Source organism: Zalophus californianus, chromosome 12, assembly GCF_009762305.2.
Source record: "Zalophus californianus isolate mZalCal1 chromosome 12, mZalCal1.pri.v2, whole genome shotgun sequence".
In the NCBI taxonomy this organism is placed as follows: Eukaryota; Metazoa; Chordata; class Mammalia; order Carnivora; family Otariidae; genus Zalophus; species Zalophus californianus.
This window is the reverse complement of record NC_045606.1, coordinates 65240106-65258380: the sequence shown is the minus strand read 5'-3', so window position 1 is coordinate 65258380 and position 18275 is coordinate 65240106. Positions and strand designations below refer to the sequence as shown.

The following is an 18275-nucleotide window of genomic DNA, read 5'->3' as shown; positions in this document are numbered from 1 at the left end:
GATGTGGGCCAGGTCTGTAACTGTTCACCTGGTGAAAGCCATCAGAGATGAAGGCCAGAGTCCTGGGGGCCCGGAAACACAAACCACCGAGGAACCAGTAGCAAACGCCACTCTCTGCCCATCCAGGGGCTGCGTGGCTGGAGAAAACAGGGCTTAGGCAACATGGGCAGCGAAGCAGTGACTGATCCAGGGTCAAAAAACATCTAGGGCTATGGATTTCAACGGTGCTTTGCACAGTGGAAGCCTCTCATCCAAAGAAGCCCTTTCAGTGGCTTTTCCTATTGGCTTCCCCGTGAGATTTTATTTAAGAACAGGTTCCGTTGGCTACAAGAGTTTTAAAAGCATGGTGAGGGCCTCTAGATCAGGGTGTATCAGTCAAGATTCCTGATGGCAAGAAACAGAAACCAACACCGATGGACTGAAGCAGAAAAGTGCTTCATTAAAAGGATATGAAGAAGCTAAGGCTGGACGATCAGGAACGAGGGGCGGGTGTGAGAACCCCACTGCTACAACTCCAAACTCTTGATGTTGCAGCCTGTGTGGCCAACAGAACCACCCAGGGACACCACTAGCTACCAGCAGCCACACTCTCTGCTGTCCCCGGGACATGATCCTGTGTACACTGTCCCCAGGGCCGGAGTGAGCTCTTCATGTCCCCGAGCTGTCTGTGCCCCTGGCTCCCCACTCAGAGATTAGGATGGACACCCCCCCACCACCTGCAGAGCGCAGGCCCTGACTGCAAAGGATGCTGGGAAAGTGAGCCTCTGCATTTCCAGCTTCCCCCATGGCTGGTGGACTCTGCTGCCCTCCGAGTCTTGTAAGGAAGGAAATATTCCAAGCACAGAAGGGGTGGGGTGGGAGGGATCCAAAAGAATGAGAGTGGGATAAAAGGGCTCTGAGTCCTCAAGAGAGCAAGATGCACTGACAAGAGGGAGAAAAGGGCCAAGCATTAGTTACATTTTTCTGTATGTTTTAAATGTTTCACATCAAAACTAACTAAAGGCCCTGACTTGGACCCCAAAAACAAACGACACAGTTTGGCTTTGAACTACACAAGAGACCCAGGTCATGGCACCTGATGTTGACTTTGACAGCCCCCAGGCCATTTTCACCTGGGCTGCTTTTAGGTGAAATCAGATGCCAGGTACCATTGGGCTGGGCTGAAACAACTTCAGAGGAGGACTTACAAATCATTAGTTAGAAGGAAGTGCACAGCCAACTGCGTACAGGTCCTCCCAACTCGACTTACTCACTTACAGTGGAAGAAGAAAGAAGCAATTAACACTAAAGATAAAGATCTATTTAAAATGATGGGTATATTTATAACTCACACATACCCAGACACTCTGTGGGTGGAGGCATGTACAGACATATGTCTGTGGTCAGACTCAGGAATCCACGGACACGTGAGAAGTAAGATTTATAAAAATGAGACTCTATAAATGATGTTTGAACTATTAAAGATAATTCCCAGGTCTCCGACTTCAAATTTGAGCTGCAATAAAATGCAACTCACAGCTAGGGTTGTTATGCACAAATAAAATTAATTTTAAATTTAAACATTTATAATTTAGGGTCACGACTTTTTTGGGGGGGTTGGTTTGGTTTGGTTTTTAAGTCAGTGGCATGTCTTTAGATTCTTCCACTGAGTTCACTCATATTTGTATATCTACTCATACAAGAAGGACAATCTGGGGCACCTGGCTGGCTCAGTCAGGGGAACATGTGACTCGGGATCTCGGGGTTGTGGGTTCAAGCCCCATGTTGAATGTAGAGATTAGTAAAAAAAAAATAAAGAAACTTAAAAAAAAAAAGGACGATCTGAGGTCTAGCGTATTGATTTATCAGAGAATTGACTTATCCTTGAAAAATATGAACCACGAAGAAAGGCAAAAATGAGGTTACATTATTCAGAGCGAGACTATAAGGTGGAAGGAAACTAGATGGAGGACTTCAAGTGTCCAGAGAGAGCCTCACAGAGGTTCTGGCTGGCTGGTTTTTACTTCAACCAGGAAAGATTCAGCAAAATGGGCCTAAACTAGAAGTCAATGATATACAGTAAGTGGAGAATGAGCACTGTGCTAATAAGGATGGTTAAACACTAAAATGAGTAACAGAACAAAACTGTGGAAATTCATGCTCTGGGGATTTTAAAAATAAGGAATCAAAGTACCTAAGATTTGACCTAACAAAGAATGCACAGGACCTCTATGGAGAAATACGTGAAGATCTTTCAAATGTTCCAAAAGAAGACTTAAATAAAGGAAAAAATACAGATATTCAAAGAAAGGGCAAGTTAACATTGGAATGATGTCAAATTTTCTCAAACTTCGTCTGTAAAGTTAATGTAATTCCAATCAAAATTCCAACAGGATGTTTGAGAGGTGCATTCACTCTAAAATTTACACAGTTAGGGAAATCTTGAAGTAGAAGAACAAAGGACCCTCCCCCAACCAGACGCCACGGTATTAACACTGTAGGAATTAACACTGTGGGAACAGATGCACACAAATGGACCATGAGAGTGATGGACACATATAAGGGTGGCGTCCCAAATCAGGGATGAAAAGGTAACTTGTGTGTAGGTGGTATTAGGAAAATCGAAAAGAACGAAAGTGGGTCCCCACCTCGTCCCTACACAAAGGTATTCTCCAGACAGGTCGAAACTATAAATGTAGAACTGAAGAGGAGAATGTAGGTATGAACTCGGGGTGAGATGGATTTGTGAAACAGCCTCCAGAAGGGAAATTGGCAGACTCGACCTTGTCAAGATGAAGAATTTCTGTTGCATGAAGGGCACCAAAGACAAAGTGAACAGAGGGTGATGGGCTGGGAGAAGAGCTTTTTGCAGTCTCTGGGGATCGGCATCTAGAATGTGCACAAACACTTCCAAACAACTAAAAATAATAATAAAAAAATATTTAAATTCTATTTTAAAGTTTACAAAATGAGCAAAAGTTGTTCCCCAAAGAGGAAACCCAAACGGCTGAAAAGGATGCGAAGGACACGCTGGTCTCACTAGTAACAGGGAGCCCAAGGCAGCTTGGTGTGTCACCGCTGGGGGATGGGTGAGCGTACGTGGTACCTGTCCTTGCACACGGCCGTGACGAAGCAGCCATCAGGAGCGAAGAGCTAGCTGGCAACCATAAAAACATGAGGTGTTTGCAGGTTAAAGGCACTCCATTTTTCAAAGATATGTCTAAGGATGTTTATTTAACACTTTGCCTTGGGGATCTATGGAAGGGGATGAAGAGGGACGGGGATGCAGACGAAAATACATTTTTAAAATAAAACCAAACAGAAGTGGGGCCTAGCACTGACGGGTGACACAGGGTGCCATACACTGAAAAGTATAGGAAGGACTCAAATCTCCACAGCTGGGTTCAAAAGAATATATACAAAATTTCATTTGTCTGTGATGACTTAGGCAGAGTCTTATGGAAAGTGCACCTTCAAGGTTCTTTCCTGGCCCAGGGTCCTGTGATTTGCAGACATTGTCATGAACTATCCAAAGCTCACCGCTCATTGCAAATCCTGGCATAGGGTATGTTACATTTGGCTTTAGATAAAAAGTGCTAAAGTTCCATCCAAAACACATACTTTAAAATATAAAAATCAGAGGACACCAAGTACTTCTCAAGGACAGTGTTGAAAGTACAGTGTTGACAGACTGCTCCAGCCAAAATAATGAAGCGCAAAATGGAATTCTCAAAGTTCCTCCCCAGATGGGGCTGGGGCGGAGGGTTGTTCCTGTAGGATGGTGGGCCTTTTTTCCTATTACAAAGTGATTATTCTAGTTTAGGCTCCAGTATAATGACCCCATGATTAAGGGGCAAGGAAGACGGGGAATATGGAGTAAAAAGGGAGTCAGCATAAAAATATCCTGTATTTTATCAGCTTGGAAACAGGTGTGAAAACAGCCCACCCAGATCTGCACAGACATTTCTCCAAAAAAGATCTATAAAAGGCAGTAAACACATGAGAAGATGCTCAACATCATCATTAATCATTAGGGAAATGCAACTCAAACCCCTAATGAGATACCACTTCACACCCACCAGTATGGCTATAGTCAAAAAGAGAAAAAGAAAAAGGGAAAAAAAGGGAAAACAAGTGTTAGGGAGGACGTGGAGAAACAGGAGACCTCATATATTCCTGGGGGGAATATAAAATGGTACAGCCATTCTGGAAAACAGTGTAGCAGTTCCTCAAAATGTTAAACCTAGAGTTACCATGTGACTCAGCAACTCCAACTCAACTCCTACGTATATACCCAAGGGAAATTAAAACATATGTCTCTCTGTCAAATAAATAAATAAAATCTTTAAAAAAAAAAACATACGTCCACACAAAAACTTGCACATGAACATTCATAGCAGCATTACTCATAGTGGCCACAAAGGCGACACCACCCGATTGTCCATCAGCTGACAACTGAATAAAGAAAATGTGGTATATCCATATCATGGAATAGTATTCAGCCATTAAAAAAAAAAGAAATATACATACCACATGGATGAACCTTGAAACATGCTAAGTAAAAGAAGCCAGACATAAAAGACCACATATTATATAATCCCATTTATATGAAGTGTCCAGAATACCCAGATCCACAGAGACAGAAAGTAGCTTGGTGGTTGCCACATGCTGGTGCAGAGGGAGGTGGGGAGTGATTGCTAATGTGTTCATAGTTTCCTTTTGGGGTGATGAAAATGTTCTAGTTACAGTGATGAGGTTGCACAACTTTGTGGATCTACCAAAACCCACCAAATTGTACATTTTAGGAGGGTGAATTTTATGGTATGTAAATTATATTGCAATTTTTTAAAAATTCAGCACCCCAAAAGCCCCACATTCCTGACTTCACCAGATGATAAATGGGATGATTTCTTCAGTATCAACTGGGACCCACTCCACAAGTACCCCCCCAATTAAACTTGTCTCTTCATGCTTTCCAGAGATAAAAAGCCTAGGAAATCTCCAAGCTGATGGATTCTCTGCCTTTGAGTATAAAAGGTTTTGGGCTCCGAGTAATTCTTCCTGGTTTTGAAGTTTTGTTCCACGCGCACCAACCATGTGATCTTGAGTGAGTTTACTCAAATTCTTTAAGGTAAGTTTCCTTATGAGCAAGGTGGGATACTTTACCTACCTCACTGGGATGGTGTGTAGATAAAAGGTTTAGCCACCACACTTGGGGTAAAATAAAGAGTCAATAAACATCAGCGGTGGTTTCTTCTTCCCACAAATCCCTGAGTGTTATGGCGCTGAAAGTAGGTGGTACTATAGTCTCGGAGTGTAGATGGCATCACACAGGTTCCTCTCCAGAGGGGAACCTATGCCAACAGGGGAGCCCACAGCTACAGTGCCTCACAATACAAGCGAAGGACAACTGAACTTGAGTGGACTTCATGGTGGTCCCTCTTAATCTCACCTTTTCCCAGCACTTCTAAAGGGCACCAAATTTGAAAGGGCAGACACACTCGAGTGTCACCATCACTTGCAGCCAAGGGTAAGCAAGGAACTCGGCAAAGTGGAGCTGCTATCTTGGCAGGGTGGGTAAAAGGTTTCAGGTCACTGCTGCATTTCAGGAGAAAACCAAGGATTGGCAAGTTGCAAAGAGAGACGTTCGAGGATCCAAGTCCTAAGAGCTGGTCCATGCTGACTGTGGCTGGCAAGAAAGCCATCCCTCTTGTCCAGCAGACTGTCACTCCAGGACTCTCATACAGCGTTCTCTAGCATTTAAACTGTTAAACAAGTACCCTGAATCATCATCTCTCCAGGAAAAACCCAGAGATGCAGACTCCTCACAAGGAGCCAAGAAGGAATCCCTGGGCGATTTTTCTTGCATCATTTGGTTATGAGCTGAATCGTGTCCCCAAAAGCCATATGCTGAAGTCCTAACCCCCAATATGTGAATGCATTTGGAGACAGTGTCTCTAAAGAGGTAATGAAGGTAAAAGAATCCCATTAGAGTGGCCCCAATCCAGTATGACTTGTGTCCTTATAAGAAGAGGAAATTTGGTTGGGGCGCCTGGGTGGCTCAGTTGGTTAAGCGTCCAACTCTTGATCTCAACTCAGGTCTTAATCTCATGGTCATTAGTTTGAGCCCCATGTTAGGCTCCTGGGTGTGGAGCCCACAGAAGAAGGAGAAGGAGAAGAAGAAAAGAAGAAGAAGAAGGGGAGAAGGGGAGAAGGGAGGAAGAAGAAGAAAGAAGAAGGAAGAAGGAAGATAGAAGGAGAAGAAGAAGAAGAAGAAGAAGAAGAAGAAGAAGAGGAGGAGGAGGAGGAGGAGGAGGAGGAAGAAGAAGAAGAAGAAGGAGGAGGAGGAGGAGGAGGAGGAAGAAATTTGGGCACACAGAGGTACAGAGGGATGACCATTTGAGACACAAAGAGAAGACAGGTCATCCACAAGCCAAGGAGGAAGGTCTCAGAAAAACAAAAACTAACAAACAAAAACCCTGTCAGCACCTTGATGCTGGACCTGCAGCCTCCAGAAGTGTGAGAAAATAAATTTCTGTTGTTCAGACCACCCAGCCTGTGGTACTTTGTTAGGACAGCCGTAGCGAATGAATACACATCTCACCCATAGGAACAAGCGCTTTTCCCTCTCAGAATTGAAGGGCATTTGGCAGAAACAGTGATAATTTCCCCTCTCTCGAGAAAGCCTCAGGATTGGAAGAGACTTTTGTGATTTAGAAGAAATGTATACATTTAAAAACATAACCTTTACCAATACAATCCATCAATAAAAATACCGCAGCTGTTTGATGAAGGAAAGCACTGCATTTGAAATCAGGGTTTATGGGTGATCTTGCAGTCATCTTTCACTCTCCATCCTATTTATTTGTTTTTTCCCCAAGATGTTTTGGTTTTATTAATCAGCCTGTCGTCCCCATCTAGCAAGTAGAGGGGAGTTCCCATCATCGAGTTTATTTCTATACCTTGCTTTGGTAGATCAGTGACAAGGAATGCCTGATATTCATAGATTTGATAAATGGTTGCAAATGCTAACATTTTAAACCACCATCTTATAATCTCAGAAGCTCTTCAATTAAATTTACCCCAAAGTTTAAAAGACAGAAGCAACTTCTATTTCTAAGTTGAAACTCTAGCAATATTTAAGAACTACTTGCATTTTTATTAGAAATGTTGGAAGCATTAACAGTAACATAATTGAAGTCTTGCCTGGCATTTAACCGAGTTCAGCACCTGTGTAGAGCAATACAACAGTCTCTTGTGCAGTTTCACATGTATGGACATGTATTTAACAAAAATCAAACCTGAAAATTAAATTAAATTCAGACCAGTTAAAAGAGAAAGTGCAGAGTTACACATTTGGGGAGGTACTTTATAAAGGTACTTTATCTAGTCCAGTGCACTTGCTTAAATCCCTCCCAGCTTACAGTTATTCATGAAATGTCATAAGCAGCCCATCTATGTCACTGAGAAAATGCTGACTAGTATAGGTCTTAAGTCAAAAAAAAAAAAAAAAAAAGCTCATTACCTCTTCACCTCTTTTATTTCTAAAAGTTGCAAGAGATTTTTTTTGGGGGGGTGGGGGTTTTAGGACAATGAGCCCCCGACCTTATAACTAGTTACAACGTTTGAGTCAATCTTCTAGAGAAAAATAATAGTAGATCAGTACCAACCTAGAGTTACTGCCAGAGGTCTGCAATATACATATACGGCAAAAATTGTCTTTAGGCTACAGAAATAATATCTTGTGGGCCCAGGGGCCCCGGTACCAGCAGTTTTCAAAACATCATAGATGTTCTCCTAACCAACCTCTACTCGGGGGACCCAGCAGACTATCCTCAGTCCCTTTGGAAAACATGCTGAGGGATGGTTGCCCGCGGCACACCCAATACTCCTGGCCACATCAACCGTGCATCATGTGCTCACCCAGGCTCAGCTGTATCTGTCCCCAGGTTTGTTTATGTCAGTTGTACATGTGACTGTGGTCTCCTAAAATGTGACATCAACAGATGAAATAGTGGGCAGAAAGAGAAGTGGTTTCTAAGAAAACTAAGACAAATGCTTGGGAAGCTTCTATAAAAGCAAGTTGTTTAAAGCAACCATTGTCATAATAGGTGTGGGCAGGACAATTGTAAAAGACTGAAAAGTCATAAAATTACAGTATCCTGCACTCAGATTGCTTTGCGAATATCCTTGCTCCACTCTGAAGAAATAAAAACAAGCTACACATGCAGATAACATCATAGATCAACATACTTACAAAAGATCATGACCTAGGGAACTCAAACCAGGTTGGTTAGGGAACTCTAGTCTAGTATGCAGATGTGCAGGCTGGGGCGATGCATAAATACAAGTACATGCAAAAGCATCAGTGAGCGCAGAGTAGTTTTTATCATCAAACTTTGGGGACTAATTGCTTGGGTCTTAGTCCAAACTCAGCCACTTAAAAGCTGTGTGACCTTGGGGAAAATTATTCAGCTTCTCTGAGCCATCTCTCTGCATCTGTACGAGAGGGTTACTGGTGATACCCACTTGTGAAGCGACTAGGCTCTGGACCTCAGCCCCAGGAATGATCTGTGTTAATTATCATTGTTTCTGTGCTTAGTATAACTACTACCTCCATGAGGACACTGAAAGTACAACCACCTCTGGGTGGTGGGAGGGATGTGCAGTATTTTACTGGGTTTGTTTGTTTGTTTGTTTTAAATGAGTCCTCAACTTATAAACAACTGGGAACCACTTCGTGAAGACCTGACCGGTAAAGCAACATAGTAGTCTGACCAGCAGAGACTGCCCACCGAGCAAGATGAGCCATGGCCTAATGCTGATCATTGGTACTTTGAGGCCACCAAAATGTTTACTTTTTCACCATTTAAGAAAACAAAGACTGCAAAAAATGTTAAGTCAGACTGAATTTGCTTATCAAAAATATATTCTGAAGAAGTTTTTTTTTTTTCTAACAGGATATTGGAGCAATATTTAAAAAAAAAAAAATCCATCCGAGACCTCCTGCTTTAAAAGACATGGTGCTAAGAAAGACAAAGTACGGATGTTACCTACCAACTTCTGGGGGAGCAAACAGGATTTGGATCCTTGGAACATGATAAAACTGCGCTCCAATGGACTCTAAGAAACAAGCTGAGGGTTCTAGAGGGGAGGGGGTGGGGGATGGGTTAGCCTGGTGATGGGTATTAAGGAGGGCACGTACTGCATGGAGCACTGGGGGTTATAGGCAAACAAGGAATCATGGAACACTACATCCAAAACTAATGATGTACTGTATGGTGACTAACATAAAACTAAATTAAATAATAAAATAAATTTAAATAAAATTTAATTTAATTTAAAAAATAAAATAAAATTAAAAAAAAAAAAAACACTCCAGGTGCACGCAGCCTTAAATGCGGCAACATGAACAATGTTCTCTTGGCCGTGGCACTGCATTTCAGGAGCTTACGGTGGCCTCTAGATAAAACAACTGAAGGCCCAGAGCAACAGCTTAATCAGGTAATGGCTGAGCCAAAACAGAATTCACAGGAAACAGGACTGCTGGAAACAAATGTTAAAGCAACAGAGGTAGGGCGCTGTGCTCGGGGAAGAAAACCCAGGGTTTCTTTACCCAGCAGTTTGGTAGGAGAATTCAAGACCTTTCTTTACAATGAAACATCTACTCCGAGCACAGCTCCCCAGGGTTCCTCTCCAGCTGTCTGGCAGCTGTCGATCGAAATACTGCAGTAAGAGCTGCGGTCCAGACCATGCCTGCATACAGGCACAAGCCGCTGGGTCAGGAAGCTTCCGGGTCCCTAAATATTTGTTGAGGACCACACATCTGGAGGTGGGGCGGGCCCTTTCTGTGGCATCTGCTGGATGTTTCGATGCCAGCCATCACTGGTGTGCAGTTTTCATTCAACTGCACATCACTACACCCAGACCAGGGTGTCTACGACGAGCACATCAAATTCTAGCGAAATGCATCATTTTGTTATTGGCAGAAATCGCTATTAAGGAATTCTGAGATAAAATCTTGTGTAAAGTAGGATAATTTTGAGATAAAAATAACACACTACAAATACCATCTACCTCAATATGACTCCCTACTGTGAGGCTCTGTTTGTGGCAACCTGCTGTGCCTGAATATTTCAGATTATAAGCCTGAGTGGCAAGCCAGCCTGGACTCCTGAGTGTCAGGAACTGCAGGGGGGCTGCTGACTTTCACCCTGATGGCCACCATGAGCTTACCGCTCAGACCCCACCCTCCTTTCCACATTAGCTCCCTCCCAACCACCTGACTTGGTCCTAGCCCCACATCCTTCCCCCATATGAGGACTTCATACACCTCCGGAGCCCAGCACACAGGTACCAGATCCCTGTGCTTAAGCTTCACCTCCTCCCTCAGAGCCTGTTGCATGCTGGTAAGTACCAGTGGATGTGTCCCCTTGTCAGACTGTGAGCTCCTTGACCACAGGGTGGGCTCTCCCTGTGTCCCTTCACTGGGGGGGGGGGGGTGGAGGGGGCAAGGAGGGGGTGCTCAATCAAAGTTGAATTAAATTCACTTAAATATCTTTTAATAGAAATACGTACCCCAAACCCCCCAAATATACCCTTGTTACATACATAATTGAAACTAAAAAGAAAGTGGCCCCATCAGACACCTGGTTTGCACAGAGGACAGACCACAAGGCCTCTTCCTCCATCCACTACGGACAGAGACCCTCCCTGTCCAGAAGGAGCACTGTGGACCTGTCCACAAGAAGAGGCAAGAATAGAGGGGAGGGGTGAGGCGGGCAAGTTGCATCATGTCAACACAATGCAGAGGCATGCGGGCTAGCCCAGTGTTCCTTAACCACCCCTGAGCCTGCCTTCTAGGAATCCACATGGTTAATCCCCCCAACATCCAGAACACGGGCATGGCTTTGCAGTCTTTGCAGCTAAAGGATGTTCTCATCACCACCCACTCCCCCTTCTCACCATCATTATCCTCTGTAGTCTTGACTCTGTGACTCAACTTTCTCAAACTGTACCCTCTACCCAACTTCCAGGACCTGCTCCATGTGCCTCCCCCAACTCCAGCAGCTAGAACAGCCTGGTAACAGGTAAGTCACCAACCTTTGCTTCTAATCCTCTGTGGCCTCCTCCTGCTAAAATAAGAGCCCTAGATGCCCCACCCATCTGGCCCTGCCTCCCCCTCCCCTTGTCTCCACCACTCCCAGAACTCTGGCTTTCTGTCTAGAACAAGCACTCTCAGGGCCTTTGCACTTGCTGGTTCCTCTAGTGAGTACTCTTTCCCCCAGCTTTTTCTATGCCTGGATCCTTCTCATCCATCAGCTTTAGCTGAGGCCTTCCTTGACCCCCATCCACCTCAGCAGGCTTCTCTTCAACTAGCCTCCATCCTCCTCAGCGTTCACCACTATCTGTAATTATCTACTAGGTATTGATTTGTCCATCTCCCCACCTAACATGAGAGTGGAGACTGTCTTGTTATTGGGAGTCTGACGCAGAACCCGGTACCTAGTGAGAGCTCAAAAAGTATCTGTTGAAGGAATAAGTAATAGAGGAATGAATATCCCTGGGAGAAGCAATACCATCAAACCTCCCAAATCAGACCCCAAATGGGCCCATCTTGTACGACAAACTAACATCTCTCCCTGTGGTAAAATAAAGCCTGCCTCGTGCACACACCAGGACTTCCCTTCAGTCATACTATCTCCTCTTACTAACCAACAGCAGTCTTATTACTGACCACCTTTCCCTCTGGAAACCACCCAGAACTCCTTGGCTCACAAAACTGGAACTCTACCTTGAAGTTGAGCCAAGGTCACAGACTCACATTTGAGGGGTCGGGTAGAGAGGCCCTGACGCCCTCTGGATGGCTCCACCTCTGGCCATCAGCCCTGTCCTTCAGAGGAACAAAAACAGGAAGGGAGCCTGACTGAGCCCTAGGAGTCTAGGTGAAGCCCTGGTGCCTGTCCACCCTAAGGCCCAAGACAGGGAGGAAACAGCAGGGGGGCCAAGGGTCAATACCTAGATACGGTGTTTGGGAAGAGACACTTCCACTTCCCACCCTAAAATCAGACAAAGCCTAGCTTCAAATCCTGACCCCAATCCACATTTCTGAAGGCCACACAGATGCTATTTCATCACTCTGAGCCTCAGTTTCCACAGTCAAAACAGTTTTCGGAATTTCTGCTTTAAGAAGATTCTGGCGATTCTGCCTCAGATGTTATGTCTGGCCGCATCTACCCACCTTTCAATCGCCCAGGATAAGCCCATTATTCGGAAGGGGAAAAAATGCAACTCAAAATCAGTCACACTCAGTGACTTCCCTCCCCCCCCAAAAAAAATCTGGGTTTCTCAGACTATTCTGAGACTGAGCCACCCAAGCTGATTCATATTTACTTAACTCAAGTTAAATAACAGGCCAAGCTGACTCCTGCATTTAGCATATGCATGTACCCAGCAGCTACTCCATACATAGTTTTCAATGAATGAATCAAATGACACGATGGCTTGTGTCCACATGGATCCTACTGATCAAGTCTGATCAACCAAAATTCCATTCCTCACAATCAGTACTAATTCACCTTGTGCTTTGATACCGCAGACAGACATGTAACAAGAAAACAGATTTAGAGCATCACAAGGTGGAAGACTTTGACAGGTTCCCTTCTGATAGAGGCCATGGGGAAATGTGCAAGTGGGATATTAAACCTCTTTATTTTTTTTGGAGATTGTCAAAGTCAGCTCCTCCAGGGCTTATGCCTCCATAAACCAAAGGGACTTTTCAAAATAGAACAGCTACTCAGCAAAAAGCAAAAATTAAAAATTAATCTTCATTCCACATGTGGGCTGTTACCAAATTTTGCAAGGATGTTTAGCAGAAGCATTCCTCTTTCTGTTTTGCCTCATAAACACTGAACAAGGAGAAACATGGCCTAAGATTGAGATTTGGCAAAGGAATCCGATGAAAACTGTCAGCTCTGTGCCACAGGGTGATGTCCTTGAAGGCACCTGGTAATTGTATGATTAGCTAATTTTCTGCTGTCCTACCTCAGTCTTCATGCAAAACTTGGTTTCTCATAGCTCATACATGCTCGTCCACCCAGCAGCAACCTCCCAGGACAAGAAAGGGCTCTACCCTGAGGGTCCCACCCCAGCACCCTTTAGTCGAAGAACATGTACCTACTAAAGCAAACCCACAGAAAGGAAAATGAAGAGCCAGCTAGCTATTCCCTTTACAAAAGAAGTTATTTCTCCTTTTCCCTTTTCTTTCATTTTTTCAAGGGTTTTTTTTTTTTCTTTCATTAGTTACATTTAACAGATGGAAAAACTGAGACTTGGAAAGGTTAAGGAATTTCACCGATTTTATACAGAAAAGGTGGAGCCAAGGTTTTTTGTTTTTTTTTTTGTTTGTTTTTTTAATGCCTTTATAATGGATTTCTACTAGCACACAAATTGGCAAGTGCCCTTGACTGGGCAGAGGGTGGGATACCTCAACAAGAGGTAGGGTAAAGGTAGTGTCCTTACAAAACACAGCGTGCCTGCAAAGAGCACTGGACTAAAGTGAGAAAGTCTGGGTCCTCGTCCCAGCTGAGTCACTAATGAGCTATGGGACGGACACAAGTCACTTCACTTCTTTGGTTTTAGTCTCCTCTCCCAGAGATGGATAATCATTAACAAAAAACAAGCATTACCTACTTCCTGAGTTAATGGGGAAACCAAATGAATATGGAATTATCAGAAAATACCAAGAAGACCTGTATTATGTATACATATGTAGGAAAATAAGAACCACCTAGAAAATTACCAGCATCCATTCTTGCTCAAACTACATGCATTTCCTCTTACTAATAAAGGGATCAATTGCAACATGAGAGATTTTTGTGAATCAGGATGAACACACAGCTCCTGGGGAATGTGCACTGCTGTTCTGAGGACATGTGACCCACTCAGGAACAGGCAGCCATGTCTGGGTGTCCTGGGACAGTCACACAGACATGGGTCTACTCTAGCTCTACAGGGGATCAAGCCCTAAGCCTATTACCGTATGTTGACCGGACACTAATAAGATGCTAGGAGTGCCCAGAACACTCTGAACACATTGTGAACAGGCAAAAGAAACCACTAAGCCACAGGACAACATAGGTGGCCAAGTGTGAGAAACGTGATGGGGATATAGGTCACCTTCCTGGTTACTTACAGGTGTCTCCTTCCCCATCCTACCAGGTCCAGGTAAGTTCTTCTAGCACCCTTGCCGGAGGACAGCAGTTAAATGTCTTCAACAAATCACCATCCCTCCAGGAAATCCAAAGAAGAAACACCAGGACAAATCCTAACTCCAGGCTGGATGAGAGTTGCTAGTGCTCTCCTCAGTGTGCCCTTGGCTGACCCAAGTCTACACTGCAGAGTAGAGCCCGCTCTGAGGCCAACCGGCCCCTGCTCTCTCTCCTATTTCCTACTCATCACATTCGTCTGTTCTAGAAGTGGAATAAGTCCCTCAAACTCTGTCCAGAAAGAGCATCGTGAAGTTGAACAACTACAGGGATGATCAGAACAATCAAAGAAAACATAGTACCTGTGAAGATCTGCGTGGATTCACAGACCTTGTCGGAAAAGCCAGTACAGGAGGACCTCCTTACAGAGCAAACCACAGGGACAGCTGATTGCCCAACAGATAGTACAACGGGACTCAAACTTCAGTGTGTATTGCAATCACCCAGAGGGTGTGTGAAAACACAGAAACCCAGGGTTTCTGAGTCAGTAGCTGATGCTGATGCTGGTCCAGACACCACACTTGAAAAACCACTGTCACAGTAAATGGGCAAGAGCTGCCTGGTCTGTCATTCTCCCTGGGGGCAACTTCAGATCCTGATTCATCCCCCTTGACCCCCCAAATGGAGCCTTAAGAAAACTCAGGATAGGAATTAAACAGCCATCCCTCCCTCTCCCATCCCCCTGCCTTTCCCATACACACACCTATGCTGCTAATGGATGAGGAGAACAATTACCAAGCCATTCCTGATAAATACCACCCAGCACTGAGTCTAGTTCTCACCTGTGTACAAGGTGATTTTGCAAAAGGAGTGAGCTACAGTGCAAAACGGAGGACACAGCTGTGCAGGAGGAGTGCTCAGGAGCTCTCCTGGTCCAGTTCTCTGCCCTGCTGCATGATCCCTCGGTCCTGGGATGAGAGTGTGCCACGGGGACAGTGCCAGGGAAATGGTGTGACCTGGTTTCCTCCTCACTCATTTATCCTGATGCTCTGCCACAATGCACTGCGACTGCCCGCTGAGGACTCACTTCATGTCACTGAACTGTTACCCCACCAGGCTCACTGACAAGCTGGTGCAAAGGAAAAGTAGCTGGTGGCCACAAACATACTACACGTCTGGCGAGTGGCAGGGCACAATCCCTCAAGACCAGGTTCAGAGGATTTCTGACGGAGAGGAGACGACTAAAAATATTTCTTTCCTTCCCAAAGCTGATTACATGATACACTACACTATTTCACTAACAGCAGGAGTTACTGCTACAATCATATTGTTTTGTTTTATGGGGGGGGGTAGTTAACGGAAGTTCCTACAGAGAGCAGTGTTGTGAATAATGTAAACACTCTGGGATAGGAGTCCTTCCTACAAGTCTCTTCCCATGGAGTTCAAATGGGAAAATCTGGCCAATATTCACCACATGTCAGCCTGACCTTTCCTGGCTATGGGACAAGAGAGGTTACATACATTTGGGGCTGCAGTTGTGGGCCTGAACACCAACTTCAGGCTAAATAAGGAAAAAGAATGAGGAGTGATTCATTCACAGCATTTTGGTGAATATACACAGCGTATAGTGTTTGCAAATACCTGGCCTTTCAGATGATTTTGTGCACACAAATGGGCATATTTGGTGAGACAAATGTCACTTTCCCTCTCATTAAAAAAAAAAATCCAACTAGCTCTTTCTCATATGCAAAACCATGCAGTAGTTCCCAGGCCTCTGAGCGCCTGATCTGGTGTAAACCCCACGAAGTCTTCTGAGTCAAACAACATTCTCCAAAGCAATAACACCTACATAATCTCCACTTACCCCAAAATTATGAACTGACCTCAGATATACCACGTTCAAGATATGGGCCACAAGCCCAAATGGCTGTATTCAAAACATTCTAGAGCAGGAGAGCTCAGCCACAGGTGACAGCATCAGCTGGGGCCTCAAGAACACTGATTGGATAATCTTGCCTACTCCCTACCCCCCCAAAAAAGTCCACTCATTTGCATGCACAGATGAGGCCATGCGAGAAGTGCCTTCACACCCCAGGCCCCCGGGGGTTTCCGCCCTCACCTGTTTTCCAAGAGTGTCATGCACACCACTTCTCGCACCCCAGGGTTGTTGGCCTTCTCCACTGAGCAGCCCTGCAGGTTCCAGGTGGCCAGCCTCAGCACTGGCCGCCCATCCCTTGTGCCTCCGAAGGCCTCCACGGAAGGGCGGGTGGAGATGATCTGGGTGGGCCCCCCTGGTGGCAGGTCCAGGTCCTCACTCTGCAAACTTAGCGAGGTAGGGCTGGGGTGAGGCTTAGCGGTGAAGGTCAGGCCTCCATTGGTGTGGGTAGACGGGGGCCTGGACCTCTCTGCAAACACCTGATGCCGGATCCTGTCGAGGAAGGCAGCATTGATACCGCCCATCCTCACCAGGTCCTCCACGCTGCGGAAGGGCCCATGCTCGCGGCGGTAGTCCACGATGCTGACAGCCATCTTCTCCGTGAGGCCGCGAATGCTCATCAGCTGAGCCGGGGTGGCCGTGTTGATGTTGACACGCGGGGTTAGGGGCACGGCCGTGGCAAGGTGGTGAGGCTGCTGCTCCACCAACAGGTCCCGCCGCAGGGAGCTGGGAGAGTGCTGCGCAGAGCTGCCCTTGCTGCTCACGCAGATCTCAAACTTGACCTGCTCCAGTTTGGTGGCACCCACGCCGCTGACCAGCGCCAGGTCCTCCACCTTTTTGAAGCCACCGATGTACTCGCGGTACTCCACGATGCTGCGAGCCACCGCACGGGTCACGCCAGGCAGGGTCATCAGCTCCTCCTCCGTGGCCGTGTTGATGTTGAGCCGCTCCTGATTGACCAGGATGTTGCTGAAGTTGCAGGCAGCGCTGAACTTGCGGTTATGGGACAGGTCCGAGGGGTCCCGCGGTATGGAGCGATGGCAGCCCAGCGTGCTCCCCATGCCGGCCAGGGTCAGTGGCCTGGGAAGGCCTCACCCCGCAGAAGAACTCTCTGGCTAGGGAGGAAGCCCAACAACCTTACTGGCACAGAAGGAGGGAAGGTTCAGGATGCAGGGAATGAAACGGTTACCAAACACAAACACTAAATCTCCATGCCCAGGGTGTCCAAAAGTACCTTTCACTTGGCCACCTGGAAAACAAATTAATAAACACACAAATCGATTGAATCAGTTAATCAGTTTGCATTAGCACTCCCTAACTAGAGCAGGAGTTTTAACCAGGAGTCCCAGGCTGATGGCTGTCCGTGAACTCCTGAACACGCACGAGGCTGGCCCATATGGATTTTCCTCTGGAGAGATCTGGTTTTTGTCACATTGGGGTCCAAAAAGGCTATGAGCTGCTTCTCTTGCAAAGAGACCTATCCTCATCACTCCACATCTCTGGTCCCTGCCTCTCTCACCTCTCGCAGCCATAAGGCCATCCCCCCTTAGGTCGCCCCCATCTAGGCCCGGGCAGAGGGAGAGAGCATCTCCCACGCCCACCCCTCCTCCTGACACTCAGCACCACCTGCAACTTGGGAATCCCGTCCTTACTAGTGCAGGTACCGAGAAGCGGTTTTATCGACCCCCACCAGACCTGCCGCGGGTCCCCGCACCCCACCTCTCCGCTGCTCTCCCGGGGCGTCCTTCCACCTGCGGCTCGGAAGTCTGAGCCCAACCCAGGACTGCGCGGGCCCCCTGCCTCCAATCCTGGTGCCCGCGCGTGTGTGGGTCAGTGGCTGGGCTGCCTCGGGCCGCGCGTCCCGGCTCTTTCTGCGGGAGAAACTCTCAGAGTCGCTCTCCCGGAGCCGGCAAGAGCTGCAGGGCTGCGCGGAGGCGGCAGCGGCGGCGAAATCCGGCCGCCGTGGCTGCACCAAGTCTTGAGGCTGCACCAGGACTTGCGGCGTCGCCGCAGTTGCGTTGATCTAGGCGAAAAGTCCTGCGCCCGGCTCGGACGCGGGATCCGCCAGGACCGCGTCGGTGCCCAGCACCAGAGCCACAGCTCCAGCTCGCCGTTCGTGTCAAAGCCAAAGTCCTGGCCGCACCGCCCCCGCC

The 18275-nt window shown here is 46.4% G+C and overlaps 1 protein-coding gene across 4 annotated transcripts in view; it reads right to left on the bottom strand.

Moving 5' to 3' along the window:
- The window catches only part of EEPD1 (endonuclease/exonuclease/phosphatase family domain containing 1), a 139772-nt gene extending 121497 nt beyond the window's left edge, over positions 1-18275 (bottom strand). For all 4 annotated transcript variants that reach the window (XM_027573441.2, XM_027573440.2, XM_027573442.2 and 1 more), the window contains exons 1-2: positions 17842-18275; positions 16306-17371 (exon numbers count right to left, since the gene is read on the bottom strand). In XM_027573441.2, coding sequence (XP_027429242.2) covers positions 16306-17183 — 878 coding nt within the window. In that variant the 5' untranslated portion in view covers positions 17184-17371; positions 17842-18275. The remainder of the gene's footprint in view (positions 1-16305; positions 17372-17841) is intronic.